Below are 23765 nucleotides of genomic sequence, written 5' to 3' on the forward strand. Positions count from 1 at the left end.
AAAAACATGCATTAAGAGCCGGGGGGGTGAAAACTTTTGAACAGAATGGAGATGTGCACATTTGTCTTATTTTCCCTAAATATAATATTTTTTTCTTTCATTTAGTACTGCCCTTTAGAAGCTACAGAAGATAGCTACATGTTTCCCAGAAGACAAAATAAGTTAAATTTACCCTGATCCTCAAATTTCAAAAGTTTTCACCCCCCGGCTATTAATGCATGGGTTTTCCTTCTGGAGCATCAGTGTGTGTTTGAACCTTCTGTAATAGTTGCATATGAGTCCCTCAGTTGCTGTGAAAAGATAGATCTCAAAATCATAGAGTCATTGTCGGAAAGGGTTCAAATACACTAAAATGCTGCAAAACCAAAGAATTTGTGGGACCTAAAAGGTTTTTCTGAAGAACAGCAGACAGTTTAACTGTTCAGGACAAACAAGGGACTCATGAACAACTATCACTAAACAAAAAAAACACAGGTGTGGATCATTCAGGTAACAACACAGTATTAATAATCAAGGGGATGTAAACTTTTGAACCGGGTCATTTTTAAAAACTCTCTATTTTCTCTTGTGGACTATACCCTCTATTATGTGAAATATATTATTCAGGTCATTACTAAATAAAAAAATACATACATTTTGTATGATCCCTTTTATTTTGGTAAAATAATTAACATTTTTAATGATTCTGAAAGGGGGGTGTAAACTTTTGACCTCAACTGTATAAACTCACAATTGTAAGAAAAAAGTCTGAATTGTGAGATTAATTCTTTATTTCATGGTGGCAAGAAAAAAACAGAATTGCAGGATGTAAACTCAGAATTCTGAGAAAAAAATGGAATTTGAAATTGGAATTTACGGGAAAGATGTCTGAATTTTAAGTTTTATGTCACAATTCTGAGAAAAATTAGTCAGAACTGTTAGATACAAACTCAGAAAACCAAAGCCAGAATTGTGAGATTAAAAAGTCACAATTACTTTTTTCTCTCTGATGGAAATCAGAGGTCTTCCATACTTTCCCATAGTCTGATACTTTATATTAAGCTACAAAATGACAAAAAACATCATGCAACTATCAAAAACTTAGTCAATATGACTTATGCACAAACTTGTTAGCTGAAAAAGCTCACTTGCCGTTCTCAAATTAAATTCTCCATTCTTTGTATTCAAACTGATACAGTAGACTAATCAAATTCCACAGAGTTAAAATCCAACTGATGTTCTTTTCGTCAGGATAAAGGTGAATATTTATTGAAAAGGGGTCAAGGAAATGGGTGAGTTCATTTGGATGCTGTGTACTGGGTGGAGAGATGAAAGGTGACAGATAGTGACGGAAAACAAAAGATAAGCTCTATTGTTTTTGCTACAAACTCACCGTTTATCTATTTACCCCGCTGGCAATGACCTTCACATGTTTTTAACGATAAAAACAGTGTTTAAATACAGTTGAAATGTAGCAAAGCCATAAAGGAATTTCCATTTACTTACAATCTTTAACAATACACTAACTAAGCCTAGCGTTTTGTCCTTTCAAATTACAGTTTAAATGCTTTTATGACTTACATAGTCTGATATAGTGAGAATATAGAGGAAAAAACAGCTCAGGTTTATTCAGAGACTCAAAATGAGAAAAAATATGCAATTTGGTGCAGATATTTATATGATGAAATTCTAATGCTGGTAATGTAAATCAATGAGATCTTTATAACAGTACAGCAGATACTGACATAAAATGATCTAAATATCATTAGATACTCTATATATCCAATAATATGTCTTAGTAAGATGATATTGAAATGATTCAAGCATATAATGCAATGCAATCCAATGATGATTGAGAGATGAACAAATAAACGTTCCTCAAAAGATGTGAGATGTTCCTCCACTAAGGAACAGCAAAAGTAAAACTTCTGGAAACAAATGTTCCTCAAAAGTTCCTGATGATCAGATTGTCAGGAGGTTTGTGCCTAAACAAACCCAGCATGAAACATATTCACTTGACTAAAAGTGTGACAACTAGCCCCGGTCTCCCCTGTGATGTAATACTGCTGACATTTAATTTAAACTACTTTCATTACACTTTCACTGGAAAATTGCACAGTTATATTGTTACAAGAATGTCCTTTGTTTTCGGCCATCAGATTATCTAAAATACTTTTCTTTATTGGAGAGTTCCTTTATTTTCTATTGTATTTAAGGGCTTAAGGCTCAGGAGAATTCCCGTTGCTCAATAGCGGTAGGGTGTTATTGCATATGGCAGGCGAACCGCATGTCCTTCCTTCAGCAAGCCTACAGAAGCAGATCGCCATTATACCAAGAACAATGGTTCTCAAACAGCGCCGTTCACCCCGAGCTGCTGTAGATGTTATGTTAGATTAGATGCCATACGCTCATTTATAGTCTAGAGGGAGCAGGCACAAAACTCGGAACTGCTTTTGTGCGCTGCAAAAGAGAAACTTTCACTGTCAGGCGTAGTAGTCCGAGCAACATTGACGTGAGTAAAACAAACAGAGCTATTGTGAAGCTCAATTGGCTCATTTGACATTCTGATGAAACTATTTTTGGTAAAAGGACTCAGCAATCGGAGAAAAAAGGGAACTATACACACAAAAGAGGAATTTGTGTCTGTAACATATCGTTCTTCAACAGATTTGGAGAAATGTAGCATTCTATCATTTGCTCACCAATGGATGTGAATGGGTGCCGTCAGAATGAGAGTCCAAACAGCTGATAAAAACGTCACAATAATCCACACCGCTCCAGTCCATCAGTTCACATCTTGTGGAGACAAAAGCTGAAACAAATCCACCATCAAGATATTTTTAACTAGTCCATAATCCATAATAACACTTCGTCCAGTGAAAAAGTGGTCTGGTCTGAATCAGGAGAGAAATCTGCAAAGCCAATACAGCTCTAAACAAATATGTGGCTGGGTTTTGATGTGAGAGACAACATCAGATAGACCTTTTCCACTTAAAGTAGCATTATTATGGCTTATGGACTCATATTTTAGTTAAAAACATCTTAATGATGGATTTGTTTCTTACAAACAAGCAGCTTTTGTCCTCTCAAGATGTTAACTGATGGACTGGAGTGGTGTGGATTAGTTGTAGATTATTGTGATGTTTTTTTTCAGCTGTTTGGACTCTCATCCTGACGGCACCCATTCATATCCATTGGTGGGCAAGTGATGGAATGTTACATTTCTCCAAATCTGATGAAGATGCAAACTCATCTACATTTTGGTGTTACTATTTTAAGTCAGCATCTTCATCAATGAGTCATTAGGTTTATTATTTACCCATTCTAATCTTGAACTCATTCTAATCTTGGATGGCCTGAGGATAAGCACATTTTCAGCTAATTTTCATTTTTGGGTAAACTATTCTTTTAAGTTATTGCTTTGAGGATTTGCTCACACTTCTATCAAGTAATAGACAAAGTTAAGCAAAAATACTTCAATTTGAATGGTCATTTCATCATTTGCTCACCAGTGGATGTGAATGGGTGCCGTCAGAATGAGAGTCCAAACAGCTGATTAAAAACAAAACAATAATCCACAAGTAATCCACACCACTCCAGTCCATCAGTTAACATCTTGAGAAGACAAAAGCTGAAACAAACCCATCATTAAGATGTTTTTAACTAAAATACATTGAGAAAACAGCTCTAAACAAATACGTGTGCTCTGTTTGAGATGGACTTTTTCACTGGAGGAAGTGTTATTATGTATTACGGACTCGTATTTTAGTTAAAAATGTCTTGATGGATTTGTTTCAGCTTTTGTCTTCTCAAGATGTTAACTGATGGACTGGAGTGGTATGTGTGGATTATTGTGATGTTTTTCAGCTGTTTGGACTCTTATTCTGACGGCACCCATTCAGTGCAATGGATCCATTTATTGAGCAAGTGATGGAATAACACATTTCTCCAAATCTGATGAAGATGCAAATTCATCTACATTTTGGTGTTACTATTTTAAGTCAGCATCTTCATCAATTAGCCATTAGGTTTATTATTTACCCTAGAGAATGTGGTGAATCAGAACTTTAAATAGTTTCACTATCTGAAAACCTCAAGCAGAGAGAGAGAGAGAGAGAGAGAGAGCAGAGTAAACACGCCTCCCTCTATAAACTGTGTTAGTGTGCTCACTAGGTTCATTTCATCAGAAACTAGACACTGAAACAGCAGCTCATTTATATAAAGAGAGCAAGATGCTGTAGAGGACATTCTGTTAAATCAGACATTAACATACAGTGCAATAAATTCAGAATTATTTATAATGTTTTATCCGGAATCATGTTATAAAAGTGCAAAATGGACAATGTTCTGACAGGAACTTTGTAGGCGAGACGATGAAGGCTCTTTGGGCATTCAGGTATGAGATGTTACACTTTCTTTTTACATTTGAATATAAATATTAATATAAAACACCATCATATTGATCTTACTGATTTGTCAGAGAATTGCAAGTAGCATACATAAATGAAAAGTTAAAAATGATGGTATTTGATAGCATATGTACTATACTATACAAGGAAGTTATGAAAAATAGTTCAGATAAAGAAAAAGGTTTGTTATGCACGTTCTATGATTTACAACTGTTCACTAAATATTCTGTTTGCAATTGTTAATGCTCTGAAACTGCATGTACTTTTCAATTTTTTTAAGAAATCTTAAAAATGTACACTATCAGTCAAACGTTTTTGAAGAAGTCTCTGCTTACCAAGCCTTCATTTATTTGATTTAAAATACAGCAAAATTGAAATATTTTTACTATTTAAAATAACGGCTTTCTATTTGAATATATTTTAAAAATGTAATTTATTCCTGTGATTTCAAAGCTGAATTTTCAGCATCATTACTCAAGTCACACGATCCTTCAGAAATCATTCTAATATTCTGAGCTGCTGCTCAAAAAACATTTATTATTATTATTATTATATTATTATTATTACTATGTTGGAAACAGCTGAGTATAATTTTTTCAGAACTCTTTGATGAATAGAAAGTTCAGAAGAACAGCATTCTTTTGTGACATTATAAATGTCTTTATCATCACTTTTGATCAATTTAAAGCATCCTTGCTAAATAAAAGTATTAATTTCTATAATTTCTTTCCAAAAAAAAATATACTGACTCCAAGCTTTTGAAAGGTATACTGTATGTTCAAAAAGCTTTTTATTTCAAATACATCATCAAAGAATCTCAAAAAAGAATGTACTCAACTGTTTTAAATATTAATAATAATAATAAATGTTTCTTAAACAGCAAATCAGCATATTAGAATGATTTCTGAAGGATCTTGTGATGCTGTAAAATTAAGTAATGATGCTGAAAATGAAGCTTTGATTACAGAAATAAATTACATTTTTAAATATTCAAATAAAAAGCAGTTATTTGAAATAGTAAAAATATTTAACAATATTACTACTAAAAATCTAACTGTCAAAAAACTTTTGACCAGTAGTATACAGTATGTCTTTATAGATCATATGTCTGTAGGCTTGTATTTTGTAATGTAATGTTTAAAATTTTTTAATTTAATTTTTGTTAAAGTGCTCTGAAAAAAATAAAAATAAGATTAACTTGTAGCAGATAAATCTAAATTTGTTTTTTAGTTTGCGATTGGCTGACTGCAATCTTACACTTATCAGCTGCACTAGCATAAAGATGGCCTCAAAGCTAACAGAAGTGGATTAGGAAAACAAAACAAAACTCTTATTTTGTTTCTATGGTGTCTGACTGTCCCGCTGCCTTCCTTCATTCACCTCATCAAATTATTTAAACAAAACCCCGCCCCTTTCACCGCATAAATTAAGCCGCGCTCCTTCACTCGCTCTCTATACGGCTCTGACTCGCTCATATTATTTAAACAGAAGCTCCACCCACTATTTACGCAACTGGCCGCACCTTTCATGCGTAATTAACATAACAGCCCCGCCTCCGCCTCCTCACTCCCTTCACCTCTTCATTTAAACCATCGCCCCGCCTCCTTCACGCGCTTCAACCTTCACAACCGACATCATTCAGCCGAACGCCCATAACCGTCCACACGGTCCGAAATTCAGTGGATTACACAGATATATGGCTCAAAACATTAACGTTATCTCTCATATCGGTGCTCTTATTACTTTGTAAAAATTCCGCCGAAAAAGAGAAGACGGTTTACCTCAAATGCCCGCGATTTCTTCCGTGTAAGTAGCTCTGGGTTCATAAGCTAACATGTATCTGTTAGCCTCTTGTTTATATTTGACGAAAATATTCGAGTTGTTTACAATCACTTGACTGTTTTTAGTCTGAATTAACTCGTTATGTTTTAATGTTATTGAGATAAATAGTGTTTGAATGAAGTACCGGTAGCTGCTAGTTGGCTAAGTGACGGTTAGCAATAAATTAGCCTGTAATTTAAACCTTGTCGCGAATGTTTGCTGTGTAATAAACACAAATAAACGCTAATGATGTCACAATTGATTAATAAACCAATGAGTTTTTGTTAATAGCTAGGAAAACATACGAGAAACCTTTTGTATTATATCGACGATCGATAATGATTTTAAAAAAGACTTGTGGAATTGGCGCTTCATACATTTCCGGGTGTCTAATTTAGATATTCATTGTATAAATTACTTGTATTTTATTTGTATATTTGTTTTTTTACGTCTTTCAGCTGAAAATTGAGGTTTATTCAGTTTAAAAGCAGGTTTGAGAATGAAAAAGACCACTGTTTTTGTTTTTTAATTATTAATTATTAATTTACTTGGATGTAATTGAAGGATTTTTCATTTTAAGATGAATATTGATGTTTGTATGTGTGTGTATACTCTTCGCACTCTTCATATAAACGTGTATGAAGAGTACCATTGTAATTATATGCAGTGTCATTGGAATTTATGAGAAAAAAATGTGTGCAACAGTTATTTATTTAAATGTATTAAAATACATATATCCATCAGCCCTATCCTTTACATAAAATTTGCTTAGAGAATGAAAATTTCTATTTCTCCATCCTTACAGCTTATAAAAGTTATTAAACATATTTTAGTCCTGTCATAACCTGTTTTGTTGAGATGTAATGTTCTCTTTTTATTTATTTTATAATCTTTCTTTATATGTATATGTGTGTGTGTGTGTATATATATATATATATATATATATATATATATATATATATATATATATATATATATATATATATGTATATGTATATGTATATGTACACACACAAAATATTATACATTTAGTATAATATTTTTTATTATACTCACTGTATTTATGCTTTTTATCTTATTTGCAGGTGTACGTGAACTACGAGAACAGCTTAGGGGCTTCTGTCTACCGTGAGCAGTTTGATTTCAACGCGGAGCCCCCTTGGGATCCTAGCTGATAGCTGGAGAGGTCGACTTCTGACCTGTCCTTGTAGGTTCACATTGCTGTATTCTCACTTATGGTGTGTTACCATACACTTGTGTGAAGCTTCAAGTGCGACAGGAAGTTCTGATTTTAGTCATACCCCCCAGCCTTACTAAGCAGTTTCAGTCTTCGGCTGTTTTTAGACCTGCTTTGAGAATGGATTGCCAAGGTCAGTGGAAGTTGGTGACTCTTCTGACCTGCTGCTTTGATCGATGTGCACCGCAGGAGTCCTTTTACTGTGACGTTGAACATGGCATTGAGTGTGTCATACCTATTTGTACCTAGAATAAAAAGAGCATTAAATAAAACTGCTTTTCACAGTTGGGATCCAATGGATTGATTCCTGTAAATGTTGAAAGGCTAGATGTTCTTTGAAAAATTTGTTGTAATATTTATCTTCATCCTGTCCGTCACATAAGCTTGCATTTATTTGTTTATTTTTTTTGTCCGTCTTGTGTTTGCAGTGGATATCGCTAGGACCCAAGAGCTCTGAGGGTTCTCATAAATAGGTGACCTGCTTTATGCCAGTCAGAACATCAGATTACGGATGAGTATGAAGGGAACACTGGATGAACCACTCTTTTCTGTTGAGCTGCTGAAAGAAAGCGCAGCTCTCCGAGATGTGATCGATAAACACATCCATGATCAAACTCTTGTGAGTATGAAATTTAGAATTCTGCTTTGTTTTATTTATTGTGCCTTTTCTATTCATCCCAAAGTATATGTTGTTTTTGCTTTAGGCGCTGAAGAGTGCTTTTTTTGTTGCTGACCTTGGTGTGATCGTGCAGCAGCAAGTTCGCTGGAGAACTAAAATGGAGCAGATTCAGCCTTTCTACACGGTCAGGAGCAACAGCAGCCCTGTGGTTGTTGAAATCCTGGCTGCTCTCGGAACTGGCTTTGTTTGTTCAAACAAGGTAAATATAAAGTGCAAAATGTTTCTCATCTCCTCTCGCTAAAACTAGATTACTCAGTGTCCTAAAATAACAGCCCAGTTCTATTTTTAAAATATATTATTACCTTTGTTAGCTGCATCATCTCTTTTGCCTGCCATTACTTGTCTTTCAGCATGAGCTGGACTTGGTGAAGGGCTTTGGCGTCCCTTCTCAGGACATCATTCTCGGCGGCACATGTAAACAGCTCTCCCATATCAAATATGCAGCCAAACACAACATCTCCCTTCTGGTTTGCGATAATGAGGCGGAGCTGAGGAAGATCGCACGATGCCATCCTAAAGCAAAGTAAGTTATGCCGTCACACTGCTCATCACAATACAAACATTTGCAGTTAAACATCACAATTCTCAGACAATACCTGTTTAGTCGGGGTGGAAATCTTTTGAAAATTCACAGTCTGATTCTGGGGATCATGATCCAATTCTAAAACGTTTCCTGATTTACTAGTTGTTGTTTAAGTAATAAGTGCACTAAGGTTGAATATGAGTTTTGTGTTAAAATTTGTTGAATTAAGTTATAAAGTACTTAAGTAAAAAAAAAAAATAAATAAAAATAATAAAAATAATAATACATCAAACTAGCTGCACATAAAACTTAATTCCACCATGGAATAAAACAAATAAAAAAAAAAGGTAAACAAGCTTTTTATTAATCTCACAAATCTTGCAATTTTGTTTGTTTTGCTTTCAGAATTGCAGTTTACATCTAGAATTAGTAAAACCAAAAATTATTCAGACACCATTTTTGATGTATTTATTTTTTTACTAGTGGGTGCAAAACACTCATGCAAGTTCATTTATGTAACTGAGGATACCAAAATAAAGTAAACTGTGACCTATTTATGACCTTTTTACACACTAGGCCAAACAAAATTGAGCATTGCTTGGTAATTGGTCAAAGTATTGATAGTTGTATAAATATTGTCATATTAAGTGAATAAATTTTGCTTTGACTATATATCTGGTGCATAATAGAATTGCAAGGAAAAGTCAGAATTGTGAGAAATTATTATTTTTTTTTTAATTCTTTGGAAATAAGCTTTCATAATTGTATGTTCAGCATTAATAACTAACTAAATAGAGCTTGAAAATATACAAGCAAACATAAATCAAGAAAGGAAAACAAAGAATCCTATTACAAGCAAAAAGTGCTTTCACTATCTAAACATTTTCCAGACAAGGGGGATTTTTCTGTGTTATTGCTGTTTGATTATCACTGATGATGTCATCGACAGTGGCAGCTCTAACAGGCTGCATTCACACTAATGCGGTGGATGGTTTTTTTTTTTTTTTAATGCTAATCCTCATCTTTTTGATCTGGTTTTCCCCAACAGGGTGTTGCTGCTGTTGACATCAGAAAGCTGTTGTGACCGAGAGGAGACGGCCATACCGTTCGGCTTCACGCTGAAGGACTGCAGACATCTGCTGGAGTGTGCCAGAGAGCTCAGCCTGCATGTTACAGGAGTCAAGTGAGTCTAGATTGAGTTTTGAGAGAAAAATGAGTACGACTGCTGTCCTTTAGAAATTGCAGTGTCACAATTTCTAATGTCATTGTGGTGGTATCCTAATATAATAAAATGCCTTGAGAGTACAGCAGTTCAGTAAACAAGAAGATAATATTGTTTTTACTGTTTCGCCAACAAAAATGTTGTGCATCCCCAAGCAAAACACAGTGATTCAGTCCTATTTGAATCAGCGGTTCTGAAAAAAATCAATGATCCATTCCTAAGACAGTAACTCACTTTGTTCATAAATAAATTGGTTTAGTAAATGATTCAGTGACTCTTATTATTGTTGATACCTACTGTCAGTTTTAGTTTAAAATATTTCAAGTATAATTTCATTTTTAAAAAGTTTATATATTTTTATAATATTTTCATCTCGTACTTGTAATTGCAGTGTATATACTAAATGCAGCTTCAGATGTGGCTTCTGTGCCACTTGGAAAAATCTATTTTGTTTATTGATTTGATTTAGTGGTAACAGTCTATAATCAAATTTATTTATTAAAGGTAAAAATTTGACACAAAACATGATGCATAGATTAAATATAAAAAAAAAAAAAAAAGAAAACCTATAAAGGTTAAAATGCCTCTGGAAATCAATGTAGTTTTTATGTTAAAGCTAGTGTGTAAACAAATTATAATGGTGCCTTTCTCAGAACTGACTTTATTTTTCACTAGAACAGTCTGTAATGAGTCATGCACAGTTGCGCCAAGGACATTTATGAATGAAGTAAATGAGGTACATTTTGATTTCATGCTTTGCTCACAGATTCAACGTTCCCAGTTGTTGTCAGGATGCACAGGCGTTTTCTCGTGCTGTTTCTGATGCCCGCTGTGTCTTTGATATGGGGGTGAGTCATCGTTCATGCAGCCATGGATCGAATTCTGATCTGATTGTGCCATGAGCTTCCCTACCGAACCCAGAGGGGAATAATCTTTATTTGTCCAAATGTCACTTTCAGTATTTATTTTTTCCCCCTCGGTAACTTGTTATAAATGAATCTGATCTTAGGAGGAGCTCGGCTTTGAAATGAACATTCTGGATGTCGGAGGCGGCTTTGATGGAAGTGAAGCACAATTAGACAAGGTACTGCAGGTATTCTACTGCACGTTTGTACACTTTCTTTTTGCATTTATAAGTTCATTGAGCATCTTGTTGTTTTTCATGTACAGGTTAACCAGACGCTGAAACCCATGCTGGACATGTATTTCCCTCTCTCGACTGGCTTGTCGATCATCGCCGAACCTGGCGCTTATTACGTGTCATCTGCTTTCACGCTGGCTGTGAATGTAATCGCTAAGAAAACAGTGGCTCGTGATTTCGGTGGTCAACCACACAGTGAGTACCAGTCAATGTGCATATCAAATATTCATGATATACTGTGGCATATGTATATGTACACCCACCCATCACCGTTTTACTGTCCATAATAAATATAATCCCTCTGCATGTCTAATAGGCAATACACTGATCATAAGGTCAGTGTATATAACTTGTGTTTGTTTCTTCAGATGCACTGTCTGCAAACGATGAGCCTGAGTTTCTCTACTACATGAATGATGGGGTTTATGGGTCTTTTGCCAGTAAGCTGCTGTGTGAAGATTCAATATCAATGCCTTTGGCACACAAGGTTAATATTTCTCTGTTTGCCTTAATAATGTGACATTGACCCAATGATATCTATATACGAGTACATAAACGCATGAATATGATCTCTAGAACTGCTCTGAGCATCACTTCATGAGCATTTACCCTTTCTTTTAAGAAAAACTGTTGTCATATCTTACAAACAGAAACCCAAAGGTCTTCACAGCAACCCATCAAAATAAAAGTTCAGGTTAACTTAAAGATACTGTGACAGAAATCATATATTACTTAATGTAATGATAGTAGTAGTAGTAGTAGTAGTAGTAGTAGTACTACTACTACTACTACTACTACTACTAATAAAATTATAATCAAAACATAATTTTTTAAAGGAGTATTTACCAGAATGTATTGAGGAGAAAAATTTGAATACACAGTATTTTTGAAAAATAAGTAAATAAATATAATAATAATAATAATAATAATAATAATAATAATAATAATAATAATAATAATAATAGTGGATTTTATTTTATTTTTTTTATATATACAATAAATTACCCGGAGATGCTTTTGATTTGATAAAATTTAATGGACCCATTTAAATGGAATCCAGAAAAGTAAAAGAAAGCTTAGAATTTGGTTTTTAAAAAACTGCTAAAAAGAAAATGTACTCGACTAATTACACAGGCTTTTTGAAATGTAATTTAACTATTAAAACCGTATGGAAAAATTAAAACAGAAAAAAAATAAAAATAAATATAGAAAAAAAAAATGGATTTCGTATATATAAAATATGCACCTGCATTAAAAAAGATCCATATTTCATACATTACTGAACTGAACTAATTATGTTTATTTTTTTTTTTTTTTTTTTTTTTTTTTTTGGCTGAGAATAACATTTTTAAGAGTTTATAAAGTTTTTTTGTTGTTGTTGTTGTTGTTGTTGTTGTTGTTGTTGTTATTATTATTATTATTATTATTATTATTATTATTATTATTATTAAAACAAAAAAAGACATGAAATATCAATGCTAAATACTAAAGAAATTAGTGAATAGATAATACTTTGCATAGCTTAAATTCCAACGAAAAGATAAGCTCACACATAATAGTAAAAAAGTTGCTTACAAAATACTTTAATTCAGAGACCAAAACATCAGTGTGACACTGATGTGAATTAAAAACGTTTTGCCTTTGCACGGAGCACTTTTTTTTGGCCTCTGAATAACAGCACTTTGTAAGACAATTTTCTCTGATTGTGTGTGCGAGCTTCTCCTTTTGCTGGGCTAAAAAAGATTTTTAAAGATTAGAACATCTTTTGTCTTTGAGCCCATCACAGGCTGGTAAAGCTGACGTACTCTCAGTAATCATGTGTATAATGTGGTGTTTTGTCAGGAGGTGAGCGCAGAAGAGCCGCTGTTCTCCAGCAGTCTGTGGGGTCCGTCTGCTGATGATCTGGATCAGGTGGTGGAGCGATGTCTGCTGCCGGAGCTCAGCGTCGGAGACTGGCTGCTTTTCAGCAACGCTGGGGCCAACAGTCTGGGGGCCACATTAACTAACGGAGATGAACACAAACCACCCGTCTTCTACAGCATTGCTGAATGCGACTGGTACGGAGTGAATCTTAATGGAATTTCAAGCAGTGCATTTGTTTTGGTTTTTAATCAAGTTGTTTTTCTGCTGCAGGCAAGAGGTTCATAATTGTGGCATCACTTTGGATGCTAGGATGAAGAACTTCTCTCTGGTACCATGCTGCTTTCAACCAAGCTTGTCTGAAGCGTCCATTTCCACCCCGGCGTAACAAAGCCACTTATTAACGTCTTTATTTTGATTGACTTTATGCACTTAAGAACTTGGAATCTTCTAGAAGCTTCAATTGCTTTTAAGAAGTTTGACTGAGACCGGAGCTGAAGAAGTGTTATTGACCAGAACAACTTCATAGCCATCAAAACCACAAATAGGTGCGATTAGCTTTAACACATGGGCCAGTTGGCGTTTACAGATAACGCTTAATTATATTTAAGTCTGTTTTATAAATCTATATACATATAATATTTCCACTTACTAATGGAATCAGTCATGCACCCAACAGGGGAAGTTATTTATTAAACCTCAAGTCTAGTTTCATGACATCATCAGATGCTTTAAGAAATATGCACTTGTTGTTATTTGTATTAAGAATATGTTGTTTAAACTGGATAATTGTGATCTTCGTCCTATTTGAACTTGCAGGAATAGTTCATGAGAGCACTGTGGTATGTTTTTGTGGACAAAATACGAACACACCTTAAAGGAATAGTTCACCCAAAAATGAAAATTTGCTGTAAATTTGCTCATCTAAGATTAGGATGAGTTTGTTTCTTCATCAGATTTGGAGAAATGTAGCATTGCATCACTTGCTCACCAATGGATGTGAATGGGTGCCGTCAGAATGATAGTCCAAACAGCTGATTAAAAACATCACAATAATCCACAAGTAAACCACACTACTCTAGTCCATCAGTTAACATCTTGAGAAGACAAGATCTAAGACGTTTTAATCTGTGCAGATTTCTCTCCTGATTCAGGAAAAAAAAATCACTGTAGGTAGCATTGTTGAATTGAATTTTAGCCAGAAGCAACAGTTTGAAAATTACTTGTGGATTATTGTGATGTTTCTATCCAGCAGTTTGGACTCTCATTGTGACGGCACCCATTCACTACAGAGAATCCATTCGTGAGCAAGTCATGCAATGCTTTTGAACTCTTTAACGCAAGTATGCCAATTCAGACACCAAGTGCAAGCGTCTGGTTTAGTTGTACATATTTGTACATGCTTGCTTTTGCAAGCAAGTTTTTTATTTTAATGTAAGACAACATGTGGTTGCGTTTCATAATGCAGTATTGCACTAATTTGGCAAGTGTCTGCTTACACATACTTGTGTAGTTTGTCTCGAGCCTTTTTCTAAGCATTGGTGTCATGCTACGCACTATCTCAGAATTACACACGTGTGTTCGGTCTAGGATGTCTCTGGTATTGTGCAAGTATGTCTGAGAATGTGTCGAAGACGGCTGGAGCAAGTGCTGCTGGTTAAAGCGAGGGGAAGCTGTTATGTTACCTGCAAGAACCAGGCAAGTGAAACTGATGAACTGAGCAACACTGAACAGGAATTACACAAATAAAATGTTTGTTCAGTGTCAGAGCATAAACCATAGACTGTTTGCCGTTTACAGCGTTTACCTTTTTTTGACAAAGTTTTGCTGTCAATAAAATGGTATTAAAGGCCTTGTGGAATCATTTTGCTTTTTAATGTCTCACGTTACTGAAAGTTCACTATTGAACATGGTTTGGAATTGGTTACTGAAGTACTTAAATTCTACTTTTTGAAATCTAAGGTCTCGAAAACCCTTGAAAACAGCATTATTCCTGAAGAGCTACTTAAATTATTGTGCTTGAATTAATTTTGTAATAAGCACAGATATTTTCATGCAAAATTGGCAATTACAAGAACATTTCTGTCACGCTTTTTTGCCTATTTCAGTTAATCTCGAGCTAAACCAGTAGTAGTACTGACAATGTGGTGTAAACATGGTTGAAGACTCTAAAAAAGAGACACAGATTAAGCAAATCAATTGAGTGAGTCATTTACGCTGGAACCGCTCCGATTGATTCAAACTCCTGACTCCAATCAGATCACGAATCATTTGGTTCAGATTGGAACTTTGCGTATCGCGATTCATTTGATTCAGTCGGAGTTTTGGAGCGCATATTGCATTTGATTTAGATCGGGACTTCTAATCGCGTAATGCGAATCATTTTATTTAGATTGGAACCTCGCGACCGTGAGTCATTTGATTCAAATTGGGACTTCGGAACGGTTTCGCGAATCATTTGATTTAGAGCGGAACTTTGCGTATTCTGATTCATTTGATTTGATTCAGATCACAACTTCGCGTGTCACGAATCATTTTGATTCAGTTTCGAGCTTCGGAGCGCATATCACGAATCATTTGATTTAGAGCGGGTTTTTGAATCATTCCGAGTTTCTGATCTGAAATGATGGTTCGCGAATCATTATTCAGATCGGGTTCACGAATCTTTTGCTTTAGATCGGAACCTAGGAGAGCGAATTGCGAGTCATTTGATTCAGATTGGGATCTCGGTGGTGGTTCGCGAATCATTTTGATTCAGTTTCGGGCTTCGGAGCGCGTATCTCGAATCATTTGATTTAGAACCGGTTTTTTTAATCATTTAGCGTTTCTGATCTGAAATGATGGTTCGCGAATCATTATTCAGATCGGGACTTCTGAGCTGGTTCACGAATCTTTTGCTTTTGATCGGAACCTAGGAACGCGAATTGCGAATCATTTGATTCAGATCGGGTTCTCGGTGGTGGTTCGCGAATCATTTTGATTCAGTTTCGGGCTTCGAGCGCGTATCGCGAATCATTTTATTTAGAGTGGGTTTTTGAATCATTCCGTTCCTCTGATCTGAATTGATGGTTCGCGAATCATTATTCAGATTGGGTTCACGAATCTTTTGCTTTTAATCGGAACCTAGGAGCGCGAATTGCGAGTCATTTGATTCAAATCGGGATCTCGGTGGTGGTTCGCGAATCATTTGATTCAGTTCCGGACTTCGCAGCGCGTATAGCGAGTCATTTGATTCAGACCAGGTTTTCGGAGTTTGATTTAACATCTGTACTAATCCTGTATTGAAAATGGAAAAAAGTGATGTTTAAAAAAGGTTCTTATTTATTTATATATGCAAAACATTCCAACTGTCCAATATGATGGCAGAAACTAACAAAGTAGTACTTAATAATAATGGCCCGTTAGTTAATGCATTAACTAACAATACATTTGTTGCAGAATTTTAACATTAAATAATAAAATGTTCATTGTTTGTTCATGTTAGTTCAAGTCCAAACCAGAAACAGCTTTTGATCTTTTTTAACATTAATGTTAATTTCAACATTTACTAAGATAACACCGATGATAAGAAGTGTTTCTTGAGCAGCAAATTCAGCATTTTAGAATGATTTCTGAAATACTACTGTGAAACATTATTACAAGTTAAAATAGTTGTTTTTTGTCAATATGTTAAAATGTAATTTATTTCAGTCTTAAGTTCTTTTGAACATGAAATCTTGAAAATAAAATGTATCACTGTTCCTACACAAATATGAAGTAGCACAACTGTTTTCAACATAATAATAATCAAAAATGTTTGTTGAGCAGCAAATCAGCATATTAGAATGATTTCTGAAAGATCATGTGACAGAAGACTGGAGTAATGATGCTGAAAATTCACCTCTGATAACAGAAATAAATTACATTTTAACATGTATTCACATGGAAAACAGCTATTTTAAATTGTAAAAATATCTCAGAATTATTATTGTATTTTTGATCAAAGAAATGCAGAATTGATGAGACTTCTTTCAAAACATTAAAAGATCCTAATGGTTCCATACTTTGTAACAGCAGTGTGTATATATATATATATATATATATATATATATAAACAAGTAGAGATAAGTAGAGCTCTCTGTCAGCTCTCAGTTTTGGGTGCCAAAGGATGTAGGCTGTGACACACAGCGTTGATGCTGTTAAGACGATAAACCTCCTTCTGCCACACTGGCATTCTCCGGGCTGTTAGATGTCGGCGTGCGTGTTTTGCCAGGTGGTCGCTGCGCACAAAGCGGCTGTGGCAAATGGGGCAGGAGAAACGTTTCTCTCCTGTGTGTGTGCGCCGATGACGAGACAGTTCATCAGACCTGGCAAAACGGCGAAAGCAGCCGTCCCAGCAACATCTGAATGGCTTCTCACCTGGTTGGAGAAAACAGTAAACCAAACTTTAGTGTGAGGTGTCACTTTATAGGGTTTCTGCAGGTCTTAAAACATACTGATTCACACTTCGCCCAAAATAAAGCCTTAAAAAACCTTAAATCTATAAAGATATTGCATAAAATGTTGCCTGCACTACAAAAAAACGAACATCTCCCACCCAAAGTGTTTTGGTTTGTTGTTCCGATACAAATACACTACTAGTCAAAAGTTTTTGAACAGTAAGATTTTTAATGTTTTTAAAGAAGTCTTTTCTGCATATCAAGTCTGCATTTATTTGATTCAAAGTACAGCAAAAACAGTACAATTTTGAAATATTTTTGCTATTTAAAATAAGTGTTTTATATTTGAATATATTTTAAAATGTGATTTATTCTTGTGATCAAAGCTGAATTTTTTTAGCATCATTACCCCGGTCTTCTTTTTTTTTCAGGTTTCTTTCATGAATATAAAGTTCAGAAGAACAGCATTTGTCTGAAATGGAAATCTTTTGTAACATTATAAATGTCTTTATCATCCCTTTTGATCAATTTAAAGCATCCTTGCATATTAGAATGATTCTAAAGGATCATGTGACACTGAAGACTGGAGTAATGAAGCTGAAAAAGCTTTGATCACAGAAATAAATTAGGATGTTTCTAGCATGATTAACAAGTTGTTAGCATGTTGCTAGCATGTTTCTAGCATGATTAGCATGTTTCTAACATGATTAGCAAAGTTGTTGGCATGTTTCTTGCATGATTAGCAAGTTGTTAGCATGTTGCTAGCATGTTTCTAGCATGATAAGCAAAGTTGCTAGCATGTTTCTAGCATGATTAACAAGTTGCTAGCATGTTTCTACCATGATAAGCAAGTTACTAGCATGTTTTTAACATTATTAGCAACATTGTTGACATGTTTCTAACATGATTAGCAAGTTGTTAGCATTTTGCTAGCATGTTTCTAGCATGATTCGCAAGTTGCTAACATGTTTCTAGCATGATTAACAAGTTGTTAGCATGTTGCTAGCATGTTGCTAGCATGATTAGCAAAGTTGCTAGCATTTTGCTAGCATGTTTCTGGCATGATTAACAAATTGCTAACATGTTTCTAGCATGATTACCAAGTTGTTAGCATGTTGCTAGCATGTTTCTAGCATGATTCGCAAGTTGCTAACATGTTTCTAGCATGATTAACAAGTTGTTAGCATGTTTCATGATTAGCATGATTAACAAGTTGTTAGCATGTTGCTAGCATGATTAGCAAAGTTGCTAGCATTTTGCTAGCATGTTTCTTGCATGATTAACAAGTTTATTAACAAGTTTGTTTCTACCATGATAAGCAAGTTACTAGCATGTTTTTAGCATTATTAGCAACATTGTTGACATGTTTCTAGCATGATTACCAAGTTGTTAACATGTTGCTAGCATGTATCTAGCATGATTCGCAAGTTGATAACATGTTTCTAGCATGATTAACAAGTTGTTAGCATGTTGCTAGCATGATTAGCAAAGTTGCTAGCATGTTTCTTGCATGACTAGCAAGTTGTTAACATGTTGCTAGCATGTTTCTTGCATGATTAGCAAGTTGCTAGCATGTTTCTACCATGATAAGCAAGTTACTAGCATGTTTTTAGCATGATTAGCGACATTGTTGACATGTTTGTAGCATGATTAGCAAGTTGTTAGCATGTTGCTAACATGTTTCTAGCATGATTAGCAAGTTGTTAGCATTTTGCTAGCATGTTTCTTGCATGATTAGCAAGTTGCTAGCATGTTTCTACCATGATAAGCAAGTTACTAGCATGTTTTTAGCATGATTAGCGACATTGTTGACATGTTTCTAGCATGATTAGCAAGTTGTTAGCATGTTGCTAACATGTTTCTAGCATGATTAGCAAGTTGTTAGCATGTTTCTAGCATGATTAGGAAGTTACTAGCATGATTCTAGTTACTACTGATAGATTTTGGAGTTTGCAGAGTTAAAGCTGTAGGACGAGTTAGAGTTCATAATTTTAGTCTGGGAAGAAGAAGAATAACTGCAAGTTTAAATAGCATTTCAGTAAGTCGGCTTTCTCAAGTCAACTTAAAAGTACTAATAAAATTTACCAAAAAAAAGTTACTGGTTTAGTACTAAAACTTGAAGTGAAAACAAAAAATGTAATAATCTAATTAAACATGCTGAAAAAAACCACTTTGCTGTATGTGCAATATAAAGTCTGTTGAGATCATGCAAACTGGTCTAAATCATGCAAATGTTCTCTGTACCTGTGTGTGTTCTCAGGTGTGCTTTCAGGTGGGAGCTTTTGAAGTATGTTTTCCCACAGTCGGGATGAGTGCAGACGTGATCGCGGGGCCGCGACGGGACGGCTCTAGACGCGGGTCTGTTTGCGGACGATTCGCTGGCTGGAGCGGGAGCGATGGCGGTAAACTTCAAACCGCATGAAGGCGCTGTGGCTGTTTGTTTAGGGGGCAGAATCACCACGACTGAAGCTTTGGCCACAAACAGCACAGACGCCGGAGGAGGGCTGCAGGTCACTGGAAGCATCTGGAAGACTGAAAGCGCTGGCGAGTTTCCAGCAGGAGAATCAGACACCGATGCAGCAGCGGGGGCTGATGGGGGATGAGGGTTTATGGCTGAGTCACGGTCTGCGTCTGACGTGTGCCGAATCACGCTGACCGCTTGAGATCGAGCCTCGGGTGAAGCCGTGACCCTTGACCCAAAGTGCGGCTCGCAGTCGGGGCTGTACGGTGGAGTCATGCATGACGTTACCTGAAAAAATACAACCAATTCATGATAGTTTTTGCATATTATTTAACTAATGAAACTTTATTTAAATGTATGGGTTAATATCACAAAAACATCTTCAGGTCATATTTTGCTATTATTTTCATGCATCTCTCATTATTTTAAGTTAGATGTTTTAGTTTTGATTTTGGCTGGTTTAGTCAGAATACTTTTATTACTGTATTTACCTAAAGGTAAAGGCTAAACGCTAAAGGTAAGCATTTAACTAATAAATCTCACCATATTTTCCCCAGCTGACTAATCACTGTGCATTAAGACAATGTTTTATATCAAAGGTTTTCTGAAAATGTTGTAAATGAGGCATTATCTAATCAAATATGCACTCATCTGCATACAAGTCTGAATATATAGCATTGCCATTTAATTTAGCATTTGGATACTATTCTTATGTTGAATTAGTTTTTATTAATATTTTCTTTATTTATGTCACCCAGTGCTGGGTGAAATATGGACAAACTCAGTGATTGGGTTGTTTTGACCCAGCGGTTGGGTTAAATGTTTAACTTAACCTTCTGGGTAGTTTTATTTAACTCAAATATTGTTTAAAAATGACTATATGGCTGGCTTAAAATGCACCAGGTTGTAAATTAAAAATCAAGACACATTATTACTAGAGGCATCAGCAATAATCAAAAAGTGATTTATTAATAAGCAATTTAAAAATGTTTATTATTATTATTTTTTTTAATAGATGTTCATTTATTAATAAATGTTAATTTCCAACATATTTTTAGTTCATTTTAAGCAAAAACTATAGTAATTTTTAAGCAATAGCTGAGTTAACTAAAAATACCCAGAAGACTGGGTTAACCATTTAACCCAACAGCTGGGTCAAAACAACCCAGTTGCTGGGTTTGTCCATACTTCACTCAGTACTGGGTTGTTTTTAACCCAGACTGAATATAATGTTTATAATATGTCTATAGAAATTTTCTTTCACCATTGTTTTCTATTTTTACATTAAGGTTTTTTTATATATATATAATATATATATAATATATATTAATATATTTTATTATATTTAATATTTTTTATTTTATTTCAAGTAACACTGGTTTTAATTGTAGTTTTAACTAACTGTAATAACCCTGATATATATATATATATATATATTTTTTTTTCTCTAGAAAATGACTATATGCATAACATCACGAAGTAGAAATACCAAATTTGACAAATTTATTGTATTCTTTATATAATAATAATGATGGTTATTTATTTATGTTTAATACTTTTCTAAAATTCAAGCTGTTTTTACAAAAAAAATATTTAAATTCAGAATATAGGATAAAGCTGGGCTCAAAATTCTTGTTTGATTTTGTGGAGATATTAGAGTAAGAGAGTTTTTAAATATCTTTTATCACTCCATAAATCCTAAAATACTAACAGGCCTGTTTTTAAAAATAAAATATTATATAAATTAGGAAAATAAAAGCATTCAGAATAAAGTTTGTTGTATGTACGTGCTGTTGAAGTGGAGAAACAGCTCACTTTATAATAGAATAAACACTTTAGAATGTATTTTGAATATGCGTGAAAAAAGAAAACAATGGTTTTGTCTGTAGTGTCTTGCCTTAATTTAAGCCTAAACAAATTAAATGCAATACAAAAACATATGCAGAAATAATTTACAGTTTAAATAGCAAATAGGTGAGATTTTTGCATTACATATATACATTACATGTACATTCCATCTTTCATCTTTGTGCCTTGTCTCACTTACAAAGGTGGGCTGGTGTAAATCAGCAGTGACTGGATCTTCACAGACATCAGAGGACGGTGTCAGGGGCCGAAACTCCCTCTGCTGGTCATTTCCAGCCATTTCCTGCTGGATCTTCATAGACATAAGGGCCTCCACAGCTTCTGAATATCTCCTGTCTGAATCTGAGCACATCACAGGCTGCTAGATTGGACAAAAGGAAATTCTATGATCTGGATTGCATAGTCAGATTCCAAAAATTCAATTCAATTTTTATGATTTAAATAATTCTTAGCTTTTCATTAAACCCCCTGCAGTTCCTTCACAAACCCTAGTTTGGGAAACCTTGACATAATGTAATATTTAATGCACTTCATGTTGTATAATATAACAATAGAATATATTTATCTTTGTGTTTTTATATCAGTATGGTACAAGATTAATGTGTTAGGTCAAATGTAATCTAAAAGTAATCAAAAAGTAATCTGATTATAATATCTAAAATGTGTAATGTAATGGATTGCATTACTAATTACAATTTTTACTAAACACAATTCGAATATATACATACATATATGTATGTGTATATATAAATATATATATATATATGCATAACTTCACTAACAAATGTAATAATAATATTCATAATATTAGTATTATTAGTAGTAAGTTATTAATATTTACATTTTTTATAGTAATAACATCAATAATAATAATAGTGTTTTATTTTTAATACTTTTCAAGAAAACAGTATTTTTATAAAGTAGTTTTATAAAAATAAATAAAATGCATCATTTCAATCAACAGCGTCAATCGTCATTATGTATCGGTATCATTATGTTTATTAATAGTTTTGACAATTATTATTCAAAATTAAATATTAAATAAATATAACAGGACAAATAAGATAAAGAAAGCATATATCTGCACCTTAGGAAATTAAACATGAAATAATATGAAAAACAGATTAATTTTTATTAATAGCAGCTCAACTTAAAATACACTCTTAAGTATTACGTAAATGCAAATGATTTTACTTACACGTTTAGATTTGGATGTCATAATGATGCTGCATTATGTCTCTCGTTTATCACTCTGACTGAACAAGACTCATTATGATAAATACTGTCACTGTTTCTGGAACTTCGATTCATTCACATATTTCAGAAAACCGAGCTGGGTCGTGGAGGTCGTGGTTTCGTCTTCAGCCAATCAGCGGCAAAGGTGTGCAGAGCGTCAGCCAATCAGGAGAGCGCGTCGCTGCGTGATCAGTGGCTGATCCGGGCGATGTATGCGGATGGTACACAGTCGGTCAGCTGTGTGTCCATGAGAGTGATGTCCGGATATTTAAGCCGACCCCTGCTCAACCTGATTCAGCTCTGGCATATTACTCATATGTTTTATTCACGCTGAGGACAGCGACCGCCAAAAAGCCTTGGTTTTCTTTATAACGCTCTGTAATGTCTAACGTTGTTTCATCATTGCACCCGAATATCAAAAAAAATATGTTAAACCAATACTGGCCTAGTTTTTACATTAACTATTTTTGTGCGTTCATTCCTGCAGTGTGTCTGACAAGGGATATTCACACTCTATAAATCATCTAAAGACAAACTTATGTAATTTCATTATATAATCATTTTATATGCATTTATTTTCTATTTTATCTCCTATAAAATTAAAAAAAAAAAATTTAGATGTTAAAAAATACTTTAATTTAATAAACACACTTTGCAAATCTTTATCCAGTCATCATAAATACTTTAAAAATGATATTTTCCTGTATACAGAGAGATGCTTTTGCAATGGTTGATTGTTAATCCTCTGCATTTACTCCTCCCACTCTTGAATATTTGGTTACATACTCGCTGTTAAATAACAGTTACCCAACAGGCCAAAGCGCAACAGACAGTCTATCAGGGATGTCAGTTTATTCTAAAGCACAATCTGCACAAAATATATTCCTGATGCTATTTTATGATTCTGTTAAAC

General features: G+C 34.4%; 2 protein-coding genes across 5 annotated transcripts; one reads left to right on the forward strand and one right to left on the reverse strand.

The window, feature by feature from the left end:
• The first annotated feature begins 4163 nt into the window (after positions 1–4163).
• azin1a (antizyme inhibitor 1a) lies at positions 4164–14723 on the forward strand. Of its 2 annotated transcripts, none has more exons than XM_051131833.1 (12): positions 4164–4375; positions 7295–7416; positions 7875–8065; positions 8151–8324; positions 8476–8648; positions 9697–9831; positions 10637–10718; positions 10880–10954; positions 11041–11206; positions 11380–11498; positions 12854–13068; positions 13145–14723. In XM_051131833.1, exons 3-12 carry the CDS (start codon positions 7958–7960, stop codon positions 13257–13259), a joined length of 1362 nt encoding a protein of 453 aa, XP_050987790.1. In that variant the 5' UTR covers positions 4164–4375; positions 7295–7416; positions 7875–7957; the 3' UTR covers positions 13260–14723. The 2 variants fall into 2 exon arrangements, with proteins under 2 accessions (XP_050987790.1, XP_050987789.1); XM_051131832.1 differs by lacking the exon at positions 4164–4375 and adding an exon at positions 5986–6194.
• Positions 14724–16174: 1451 nt separating this feature from the next.
• klf10 (Kruppel-like factor 10) lies at positions 16175–22973 on the reverse strand. 3 transcript variants are annotated; one of them, XM_051130602.1, is made up of 4 exons: positions 22815–22973; positions 21798–21974; positions 19534–20038; positions 16175–17269 (listed from the first exon to the last, which is right to left on the reverse strand). In XM_051130602.1, exons 1-4 carry the CDS (start codon positions 22833–22835, stop codon positions 16992–16994), a joined length of 981 nt encoding a protein of 326 aa, XP_050986559.1. In that variant the 5' UTR covers positions 22836–22973; the 3' UTR covers positions 16175–16991. The 3 variants fall into 3 exon arrangements, with proteins under 3 accessions (XP_050986559.1, XP_050986558.1, XP_050986560.1); XM_051130601.1 differs by having other exon boundaries at positions 21798–21977; XM_051130603.1 differs by having other exon boundaries at positions 21798–21958; positions 22815–22972.
• Between the last annotated feature and the right edge of the window lie 792 nt (positions 22974–23765).

Source organism: Labeo rohita, chromosome 16, assembly GCF_022985175.1.
Source record: "Labeo rohita strain BAU-BD-2019 chromosome 16, IGBB_LRoh.1.0, whole genome shotgun sequence".
NCBI classification, from domain to species: domain Eukaryota; kingdom Metazoa; phylum Chordata; class Actinopteri; order Cypriniformes; family Cyprinidae; genus Labeo; species Labeo rohita.